This window comes from Phacochoerus africanus, chromosome 7 (genome assembly GCF_016906955.1).
Source record: "Phacochoerus africanus isolate WHEZ1 chromosome 7, ROS_Pafr_v1, whole genome shotgun sequence".
Classification (NCBI taxonomy): domain Eukaryota; kingdom Metazoa; phylum Chordata; class Mammalia; order Artiodactyla; family Suidae; genus Phacochoerus; species Phacochoerus africanus.
This window is the reverse complement of record NC_062550.1, coordinates 33,351,660-33,363,841: the sequence shown is the minus strand read 5'-3', so window position 1 is coordinate 33,363,841 and position 12,182 is coordinate 33,351,660. Positions and strand designations below refer to the sequence as shown.

General features: G+C 35.3%; 1 protein-coding gene across 1 annotated transcript in view; it reads right to left on the bottom strand.

Annotated features, from left to right (window-relative positions):
• Window positions 1-12,182, bottom strand: part of LEMD3 (LEM domain containing 3) — a 61,521-nt gene that overhangs the window by 27,947 nt on the left and 21,392 nt on the right. The window contains exon 2 of the mRNA XM_047787134.1: window positions 2,245-2,282. Within this exon, the coding sequence (XP_047643090.1) occupies window positions 2,245-2,282 (38 nt within the window). The remainder of the gene's footprint in view (window positions 1-2,244; window positions 2,283-12,182) is intronic.

Genomic DNA, 12,182 nt, shown 5'->3' with positions numbered 1-12,182 from the left:
CTAAAGTAGCTGAGTGTTTTGAAGTTTGTCTGCTCCCTCATCTGGAACAGACTGATTTCCCTTTTGTTTTACATGTCCTGATCATGTCCACCCCCATGTCCCTTTCAAAACTGAATCTAAATCCAAAAATTTGACACTGTCCTCTGTGACTACATCTTTAATGAACTTCAGAGGCCTGAGAATAAACTTCATCTTTTTGATTCATACATACTAACACCGGACTAGACAAGTGGAAGAAATAACAAAACCTAAACATATGTTACTGGATCTCATACTGTGTAACATACATGCGATTACATTCTCACACAAAGAATTTAAATACTCAAAAAGCTCGAGTATAATTTTTTCAAGAATTATTTTTCCAATGGCACCTCATTCAAAAACAGCCATCTATATATTACAAAGGTGTCAAGGGCTGTCCAAATGATCAACTAAATTATGATCTAAATAGTTTTTATGGAATATTTTATAAGTGAGAACAAATCAATTCTGAGAAATAGAAAGGTCAATAATCTTTAGCACCAGGATGATAAACCAGAAGAAAATCTGAAAAACCTATAATTCAAATTTTAAAGTTACTTTCTTACAGAAACTTATATTAGCTTGTAGTCTCATTATAAACTTCTTCCATTGTCTGCCTTTCAGATTATCTCAACGTTCAGCTTGAAATGTACCTACTAATCACCCAGAAAACATGTTAAAGGTCTACAAATGAATCCATATTTAAAGTAAGCTTTAAAGTATCTTTTACTGAACAAAAATACTTTTATAATTTGAAATAGCTATCTTCTAACTATATGTTTGGTAAGCTCCAGATTTTCTTTAGTAACATAAATTATACTCTGAAGCAAAGTTCTCATTCTTGGAGGGGGAAAAAAATCAAACTGCAGAGTAACTCTACCAAATTTTCTTATATATTATCACCTTTAAACATTTCCCTCTTCTATTCTCCGTCAATTTTCTCCTCAAAGATATTTTCAATTTTTGTATCAAGTCCTTAATTAAATGACAATGGATTTTAAACCCTTAGCATAGTGCCTTATACAGAATAAAGCACTATAATATAAGTGAGTTGTCATTATCTTCATTACAATTATTACTATTATTTAGAGGTTAGGAACCTCAGTTTCCCCCAAGGGGAAAAAGTCTATAGAAGAAAATATAAGCTTGTATTTTCAATGCTCAGTGAGTATTGTGCCAATTTAAAATTATGATGCCAGTAGCAATGTTATACTTAACATCATAACTGATGAAGTCAATTTTTTTAAAACAAGTACCACCACAATAGAATACTACTAAAAATAGTTACTACTAACATCATACTATGGATCTGATTACACATTATTACACATCATTCAGCACAACAAATAATGTTTTCCATACATGTTTATATTACTATCAGTTTCTATCATAAAAAAATTAACAACTAATTGTGTACTATAATGTAAGCTCAAATATCATAACTTATGATGGATGGTACGTGAAAAATATTTTCATGTGAGTAAAACTCAAGTTAAAATTAATACTATAAATCTTTTAAAAAGAAAAGGAATTATAAATAGGGTGCATAAACTCTAAATCCTTTGCTTTCTTGACTGATGAATAGGCAGTCAATGAGCAAAAATCCAAAGAGAGACAAAATGAGGCCAAAAAAGACAAAAACTGCTAGTGTATCAACAACTGAAGAAAACACACATACTCATTCCCAGATGACATGCCACTGGAAATCTTACTTGGCAGTTGGCTTTTACCATAAAGCGAAAAACAGTTCAGCTCTTAGGAGGAAATCTGCTTTACGCTTAATTATACTATAGCTAAGGAATATTCAAAATAAGAAAATGTATTGCCTCAACCTAAAAGAACCTTTAAAATTACTATTGTTTTCAGCTGATAGTTATCCTACTACTTTTACTATATAAAACATGAGACAGGAGTTTCCGTTGTGGCTCAGTGGTTAACGAATCCGACTAGAAACCATGAGGTTTCGGGTTCGATCCCTAGCTTTGCTCAGTGGGTTAGGGATCCAGTGTTCCCACGAGCTGTGGTGTAGGTCGCAGATGCAGCTTGGATCCCGCATTGCTGTGGCTCTGGCGTAGGCCGGCGGCTACAGCTCTGATTAGACCCCTAGCCTGGGAACCTCCATATGCTGCCAGTGAGATCCTAGGAAAGACAAAAAGACAAAAACAAAACAAAACAAAACAAAAACATGAGACAAAGTATCAATATTATGATTTTTTTACTTACTTGTATTTTTCCAAATGTTTCATCAAAGGGGTTTTTTACTATCAAGGAAAGAAAAAGAGAGAACTGTTAGCATCAACTAAGAATATGAATTAGAAGCCCTGTAAATAAGCCCTCTGAAATGCCAACATGTACTCTGCTAAAACTGAATGTAAACATGCAAACAAAATATAAACAAACTGATGACAATACAGGTTGGGGAACTAATTTTTAAGACATACATATTTACTATTCTCACTATGATTTTCTGGTTTGCTCGGTAATAGTTAAGAGCAGGTGCTCTCGTCTCAGAGTGGCTTGGTTCAAGTCCTGGCTACATCACTTACTAGCAACATGACCTTGAAGTATCATTTATTTAGCCACTCTAGGTTGTAGTTTCCGCTTCTACAGTGGAAGGATGTAACAAAGATACCTACCTTAAACAGTTGTTGTGAGGATTAAATGAGATAAACCATATAAAATGCTTGGCATTGTGTCAAACACGTAACATGTTACCTATTATCATTACTATTAATGGCTATCATTTCTTCACCTTAACTTGGTTTCTCTTCAAAATACAGACTAAAGGCATTTATTGCTTGAGGAAATCTAAAAGATGCTTTAAAACGGAAAAATTCATTTAGAACCCTTACTTCCAATGATTAAAAAACAAACTACTTAGCAGTAGCTAAGAATTAAGTCTCAGTATTAGACAACTTATTTCTAATAAATATTATAAAGAAAGGATTTACCACTTTTCATCCAACCTCCCTACACACACTCTTCCCCAGAAGATACAAACAAATTTATGGGTGAATATGTAGCATCTCTCAGGGTATTATTTAGAATACCCTCCTAATCTTTTACTTAAAAATTACATGCAAAAATATGTGAAGCTTTCAGATACCTGGATCTTTATAATCCAGGTCATCTAAGACTAACTGAGCCTACAAAGTAATTTACACTGACCAGGTTTCCTTTCTGAGGTGCTTTTCTATTTTTATTTGAGAAAACAGGAAGTCCCATAGGAACCAGGAACTGCCTGATTCTAAGAAAGTTTATGCGTGAACCACTTTAAGTTAAAAGGTACAATAAAAAAGGGAAAAGTGTATTCTGCTATCACCTAAAGGGATTTGATACAGATTTTCACACATCATTTTTCTGTAGAGCTATATGGTTTTGATCCTCAGAAAAATTTTTTTGAAAAATAGAAGATCAAAAGCACTGAATAGGGGAAGAGGAAGACAAATATAGCTTAAAGATTATATAAAATATTAAGAATCAGAATATGCTTAGACTAAAAGATACTTTGTAATGACATTAATTTTTATTAATGTAAAATTTGAACCATTTAAAACCAGCTTTAGTTCAATATATAATCAAAAAGTGCTTTGTCAACCTACTTAAATTCAAACAATCTAAAAAACAAGTTATTTTATTTGCTCTCTATAAAAATAAACCTAAAAATATTAAAACATAAAATGATAAAAAAAGTTTTAAGATATTAAAACTATGAAGAAATACAATGAGAGGACTGTTTTTTGACTGTGCGCAAATCTGTTTTTGCCAAAGTAATTAAATAGAAAACTAGCTCTAAAGTATCTCAATGAAAGTGTTACTGTAGACTGTGGATGTTCTCCCACTAGACTGTTCTACTATGAATTTCTCATGACAAGGGACCGCGTGTATTCACATTTGTATGCTCAGAGCCAAGCACAGTACATACAATTAGTGCTTGAAAAGTGCTAGACTAAATCTGCCCTTCTTTATTCTACTCTCTGTTAACTCTGAAGCAAAAGTGTTAAGTTCTGCAGGAAGCTGGAGAAGGGTATGTTCTGAGCAACTGGGAAGGGAGAGGATAACAAAGAAAGCCAGAGCAGAAAAATGAATCTATTGAAAAACAACGTTCTGCCATTTGTATCTTTCTAGGTTTCTGCCTCCTGTCTAAGGGACTGAGATACCAGAAAGTATAACGTATTTAAAAAAACAAAAAATGTACACACCTAGTGTTAAAAAAAACTTTCCCAAATTTCCTATGACAACTGTTACCTATTAAATTAACAGACATATTAAGTTAACAAAAGTAAACATAGTCTTGAGATTAAGTTTTAGAAAGGAAGCTCTACCTAAAAATTGCAATTTTAACAAACGAAAAGCATTTTATGAATCTTTTTAAATCCCATAAATCATTTCAGTATTTCTAAAACTACGTCAGTATTTTTTTCTCATCTAAATTATCTTTAATGGATTCAACATATACAACGGAGTGAAAATACTTCTCCTTCCCCTTCCAGTTAGGCAACTGTAGGGAAGAAACCATATTCCAAAAGCAACCTACAGCAAAAAATTGCCCCCCTCATTTTTTAGCCTCTTCTCTAGGAATGGATCTGAGAGTAAATCACAGTTCTCATCCCTTATCCTAAAGTATTTCAAACTTACTGTCCTCCTATATTCCAACTCCTCCAACAACTTCTCTTTACTGCTTTTTCTCAAATTCTCCTGGTGTGGCCATTTCTCCTTTAATTTGGGTTTGGATTATTTCAAACCTCAATTATACCCTTTTTTTTTTTTTTTGGTCTTTTTGCCTTTTCCAGGCTGCTTCCTGCTGCATATAGAGGTTCCCAGGCTAGGGGTCTAATCGGAGCTGTAGCCGCCAACCTACGCCAGAGCCACAGCAACGGAGGGATCTGAGCCGCGTCTGCAACGTACACCATAGCTCTTGGCAACACCCGATCGTTAACCCACTGAGCAAGGTCAGGGATCAAACCTGCAACCTCGTGGTTCCTAGTTGGATTCGTTAACCATTGCACCACGATGGGAACTCCCCAATTTTTTTTATAAAGGTCCTTAAATGTTGAACTATCCTAATTATAAAAATCAAATTTCTAAAAAATGTTTTTAATTATACTACTAGACTTCTCAAATTCAAACCAATGCTAATCTTGCAATCCTTTCCTACTTACACCACATATTGTTGACTCTCCTTTTCTAAGCCTTTTTTTTTTTTCACATAAATTCCAAAAATGTTACTAGTTTCTCTCATCTTTTTTGTCAAGTATCAACTTTTTTCTCTTAGGCTGAAATCAAATTTGTCAACCATTATGAACTCCCAGATTAGAGGGGGAAAAAAAGTATATTAACCTATAAAAGTACATATATTGTTTTTTTAGACATTGTATATGTAATAGACTGTAGTGTAAGGATAACTTTTATAGGCACTGGGAAGCCAAAAAAAAAAAAAATCATGTGACTCCGTTTATTGCAATATTTACTTTATTGCAGTGGTCTGGAGCCTTATCTGTAATACCTCCAAGGTATGCCTATATTCACAATGTACATGTTTAATACTGACCAAATGATTTGATGTTTTTTTTCAGGAAGGCTCCATTTTGGTAATTCAATGTCAGTGAAGGGAAGAAAGACCTGTGGTGACTAAAGTTCTCTTACAACTTGGAAAGCAAGATAAAGTTTATTCATTTAACAAATATTTAGGAGTCCCATTGTGGTGCAGCAGAAATGAATTCAACTAATAACCATGAGGTTGAAGGTTCAATCCCTGGCCTCGCTCAGTGGGTCAAGAATCCGGCATTGCCATGAGCCATGGTATAAGTCTCAGACGCAGCTCAGATCTGGCGTGGCTGTGGCTAAGGCACAGGCTGGCAGCTGTAGCTCTGATTGGACCCTTAGCCCAGGAGCTTATATATGCTGCTGGTGTGGCCCTAAAAAGACCAAAAAAAAAAAAAAAATTGAGTAGTCTGTGCTAGACATAGGAATTGTGGCTGTGATTAAAATTAAAAAATCTCTGCCCTCAAGGAACTTATATTTTAGAGGGGTTGGAAGAAAAAATGAACAAATACACTTTAATTATAGTATGTCAAAATGGTTCTAAGTGCTTTGGAAGTAAAACAGAAGGAATAGTGCTTGACATGTGAGGGAGCAAAGCATTATTAAATGAGATGGGCAGAGAAAGCCATACTAAGAAGACTGCATTTGAAATGATACCTGAGGGAACAAGCTACATGGATATCTGAAGGAAGAGGATAACAGGCAGAAAGAACAAGAAGTGTATCAGCTATGAAGTGGCAGCATACCTGTCATATTAACTCCTGGAAACAGAGTAGTTTGGATGAGAGAGCAAACAGTAAGAAATGAAGTCAAATTGGTAAGATTATTTAAGGAAGTTAGTAGATACAGATAATGTAGGATCTAGAAAATGTTTTATCTATTACTTTAAGCAAGAAACCTCAGAGAATTAGAAGCATGTTATCTGGCTTATGCTTTAGAAAAAAGTCATATGTAATAAGCAATGGGCCACTCTCTTCATTAAGCTTTAAAGCCCTAAGCATTGCAGATCATTGCCCTAACGAATGATCTGCTATTCATGACCAGGAAAACTGAGGAAATAGTACATTCAGGGTGCTTTCTTCCTGCTTTCTCTATATCAGTAAAGCCAACTTTGGTCAGCCTCGACATTTTTCCTGTTCTGACCACTTGAAACTACTATTATCAGTCATTCAAAAATATTCTGCCAGGAAGAACTGAATAGACATTTTTTAAAAGACATAAAAATAGCCAACAGGTACATGAAAAGGTGCTCAATGTCACTAATCATTAGGGAATAGGAAATCAAAACCACAGTGAGATATCACCTTGTATTTGTTAAAATGGCTAGTATCAGAAAGACAAGATAAGTGTTGGTGAGAGTGGGGAGAAATAGGAACCCTTGAATACTGTGGGTGGGAATGTAAATTGTCACTATGGAAAAGAGTATAGAAGTTAATTAAAATAACTAAAAATAGAACTACCACATGATCCAGCAAATCCCACTTCTGAGTATACATCCAAAGGAAATGAAAACAGGATCTCAAAGGGACATCTGCACCCTTATATTCACTGCAGCATTATTTACAATAGCCAAGATAAGGGAACAAGCTGTCAACGGATGAATGGATAAAGATGACATGGTGCATATATATAATGGAGTACTATTCAGCCACGAGAAAGAAGGTAACCTGCCATCTCCAACATCATGGATGGACCTTAAGAGCATTAGGCTAAATGAAATAATTCCTGACAAAGAGAAATATGGTATAATATCACATATGTGGAATCTAAAAAAGCCAAACTCAGAGAAACAGAATGGAGTGGTGGTCATTAGGGGTTGGACAGTAGGGGAAATGGAGAGATATGGGCCAAAGGGTACAAACTTTCAGTAGTAAGATTAACTAATTCTAGGGATTTAATGTACAGCAAAGTGATTTAGCTAGTAATACTATAATATAAACCTACAATTTGTTAAGAGAGTAGACCTTAAATGTTCTCACCATAAAAAAGAAATGATAATTACGTGACAGGATGTCACTGGTAGCTAATGCTATGGTGGTAATCATTTTACAGTACATAAGCATTGCCAAATATATAACACAATGTATACCAAAAACTTACACAATGCTACAGGGCAACTATATCACAGTAAAGCTGCAAAAATACTTCTTCCAGAAAGGCTCTGAGCTTTTTCTGATCTTCTTCAAGCCTGAATATTTTCCTTCTCCTTCATTCTGTCTTTAAGGTCCAGTTTGCAGTTCTCCTGAGGTCATGAAGGCTGCCAACGACTGCACCTTATTAGGACCTTCTGCTTCTCAGAACTTCTATGTATTTACTTTTAATATCCCACGACTCTATAATTTAACTATTTGTTGTTTCATCTTCCAACAAGACTACAAAATCTCTACTTGCCCTGCAGATATTGGGTGCTAAATATATGCAGAAAGAATAGAAGCTTGAAAGCATACTGCAGTCTTCTAGAATAACAGCTTCACCAATGCCCAGGGTTACCATAATCCTGATCACTCTATAAGCTTCTCCTTTGAGTAAAAAGGAAATACTTTTTGAGCTCTTGATATTTTAACGAATACTAATGCCACACTTTGAGGAGATGGTTCATTTCATTCTTACGCCACTATATTACAGTAAGTATTACCCCTATTTTTTTATGGACAGAGGAATCGATGCATGATGAGGTTATGTTGCTTCCTTCATTCAAGTAAATGTACTTTAAAGAACTGGGATTCAAAAAGATAAGATTCAAACCTATGTCTGACTACAAAGCCTAGGTTCTTTTTCATTATAGAAAAAAACTACAGAAAAGAAAGTATTTGTTCTACTTGGTTTAAAGAAAGCATTCTTCTCTAGAACTTTCAGATTTGGAATCATTAAACTTTAATCTCTTTATGATGTAATGCATGAAAAATGCCCAAACTGGGGACAAGGAGGAAAAGATACTGCTTTAGAGAGAATACACTGATGTCTCAGATGAGGAAACACTTCAAAACCAAGTTCTCTGATTGTAGTCTAGGAAAAGATTTTCCATGATATAGTGAAACAGAAAAACATAGAAGTGACCACCACAGGCAGCATTAATCACCCCCCTTCTTTCTGTTGCCATGGCATTTTTTTTATTAAGAGTGTTATAAAAGTTACAAGGCACTGGTTTAAAAAAAAAAAATTTTCTAATTTAGTACCATCCCATATCTAAACAACCTTTTGGCTTCATCTGCCAACATAAGATACAATGTTTATCAAGTACCTACAAGGTGCCAGGCATTATGCTAGGTGTAGGAGATTAAAACTGAAAACACATAAGCCCTGTCCTCAAGAAGTTCAGTCTGCAGGGCAGTAACTCTGCAGGCATGCTCTTTCAAAGGTAGTCTCTTCTAATTCTAAAATTCTATGAACTTAAGGCTAGGCTTTGGAAAATTCAAGTCGTCTAGGCAGTTAAATCCAGCTACCTAAATGACCAATTATCTCTCTCAGATGTACCTTTTAGTAAAGAGACATTCAAATTCTCAAATCCCATCTTCTAGCATTAATGGTTTAAACAGAGCAGAATTACACTTGAAGAAGTAGGGGCAAAGGGGAGGGCAAATGTTTCCAACAGCTGCAGAACACTGCACCTGTGTGGCAAACACTTCTGCATTTCACTGCCAGCCAGACTGATCTAAAAATGGACAGGGTGAACAAGGCAGTACATTCTTTTGCAGCACAGCACGTTGCCCATTTGTTCTCTGAAAGTTCAGCTATTGTTTCATGGCTCTGTTAAGTATATGGTCATTCTAAAAGCATAGGAACAGTTCACTTCAAGTGTATTTAGTAAGTTATGGTCAATATTGAGATTAAATCAGCATTCAAAATAAGACATTTTCCGGATAAGAATTGTCTACCATAAAACTTGCCTAAGGTAAACTCTTGTACCACTTTTGTTCTACTCCTAAACAACCTTTCCATCTTAACCCCGGCTGTCTATCTGGATTTACAGAGGTACAGACTGAGGTGGGGATAATCAGGAAAGAGAAGGGGAGGAGGGCAAATATGCAAATACTTCCTCACTTATCATCTACTATAGGACTCCCAACTTTTCACTTACCCCATTTTAAGAGGCAACAATGCTGTGCTAATTCCAAATCAGGTTTCTTAAAGAATAACAGAATAATATTGATTTTTATAAAATAAAAATAAACAGGGCTTTAAGTGTGATTATCAAAGTATCAAGAATATGAGGAAAAATGAAATAGTGTGTCCAAGGAAATAAAAAAAATTAAAACTCAAAATTGGCAGTAGCCTTATTATTTATTTGATTAGTTCTTATTCTTCATCTCTATATGATTAGAAACATTATGGTCTCTTTCAATCTTGTGGTCATTTGAAGGTCTCACATTTTCTCACCATAAAAATGAAGACTCCCTCCCTAGAGGAAAAATTGATAACAGAATGTAATTAAATTTTTTTGTCTTCATTCAACCACAAATTTCACATTATTACTGTAACCCAAATTTGGGATCTCTGCAACAAAAGCTGTAAGAAAGACTTCTAAGTATAGATTGTTCAAGAAGTATTAATGGAGTATATTCTATACATGTTCTGAGAACATGCTGCCTACAGTAGCAGAGATAATGAGAAGCTATGATATATAAAAATCAATACTTCAGGGTTTAGTATAGAGTGCTTTAAGAATTTAGAAAGGGGCAAATAATTTCTGTGCAAATAAATCGAGCCTTAAAAATAAAACAAAAGTAATAAAGTGGAACAAACCACTAGAAAATGCAACACTGACAAATCTCAAAAACATCATGTTGAGTGAAAAAAGCCTCACAAAAGAGGGTTCTATGAATTCACTTAATATGAAATTTTAGAACAGGCAAAACAAATCGATGGTGAAAAAATTGGAACAGTAATGAATCATTGACTGGGCATGAGGAAAAACTCTGAGAGATGAAGGTAATGTTCTGTATCTGCAGGGGTTTAAGTCACAGCTGGATGAGTTTGTCAAAGCTCATCTGATGGTACGCTAAAGATCTGTGCATCTGACTATGCAAATTTACCTTTAAAAAAACCTCACTCTAGGGAGTTCCTGTCGTGGCTCAGTGTTTGACAAATCTGACTAGGAACCCTGAGGTTGCAGGTTCGGTCCCTGGCCTTGCTCAGTGGGTTAACGATCCGGCGTTGCCCTGAGCTGTGGTGTAGGTTGCAGACGCGGCTCGGATCTTGCGTTGCTGTGGCTCTAGCACAGGCTGGTGGCTATGGCTCTGATTAGACCCCTAGCCTGGGAACCTCCATGTGCCACAAGAGCAGCCCAAGAAATGGCAAAAAGACCAAAAAAAAAAAAAAAAAAAGACAAAGCAGTGTATCTACTTAAATTATGGGAGCTTTATCTTATTACATTGCTCAGGGTCCAAAAGTTTGAGTGATTTGTCTTTTCAGTACTTTCACAATCTCTTCTTGAAAACTATTTTGCACATATGCCAGTTAAAGAATTATGCTACTGCATGATGACAAATGAATAGAAAAATAAAACTAGATCAACCCACAAAGGTTAGATACAAACCTATAAATAATAGCAAGCATCTGTGCAACAGATAACTTGGCACCCAAAAGAATTTATGCTAATGCAATACTGTAATTTATTAAACATGGTGACAGCTCACTGTATGAAGAGATTTTAAACATTAACTGTTACACACTAGAGACTGGCTGTAACACTTTCTCCAGGTTTACAATGCCAAAAATGCAAAAGAAATGGTTCTGAAAGAAAACTGCTAAATGAGAATTTAGAGATCCAAAAGGAATCTGTGATACACTGTAAAATCTATCTCCTGCACAATGCAATAAAACAATATGTATTTCCCATACAAGTAAATACACTAGGTCTTCTACTTAGTAACTTACTCAATTACAATGGCTATGTTTAAAAATGACTAGAGATAAATACTATCACCAGTTTAGTTTGGTGTAGCACAGAGACATTATGCAAATAAGAAAAGTGGAGAGAGAAAAAGCTGCAGTGCAATGAAAAGGTGAAGAGAATTAAAAAAAAAAAGACAGCAGTTTTCATTCCATTCAACAAATGGGGTAAGGAGCATAGCTCTGATAAAAGGGAAATGGGTGCTGTATGTAAAGACAAAGCATAGAGTTTGAAATACGACAGAAACTAACATATGACATGAATTTGGAGCTAAAAGAAAAAAAACTCCACTTTTATGAGCAATGGGCTATCTTGACTCTTAGCTCTGGAAGAAATCAGACAGAAATGAAAAGTCAACCAGAGAACAGAGAAATTTAAACATGTCATCATTGGTTTAAAAAAAAAAATCAGATAAAACAGGAGTTCCCATCGTGACTCAGCAGAAATGAATCTGACTAGCTTCCATGAGGACACGGGTTTGATCCCTGCCCCTGCTCAGTGGGTTAAGGATCCAGCGTTGCTGTGAGCTGTGGTGTAGGTCACAGATGTAGCTCAGATCTGGCATAGCTGTGGTGTAGGCCAGCAGCTACAACTCAGATTCGACCCCTAGCCTGAGAACCTCCATGTGCCGCGGGTGCGGCCCTAAAAAGAAAAAAAAGAAAAAAAAATTGGATAACACAAAATGTAAGCAGTTATCACACTTACTAAAATAGGTAAAATAGGT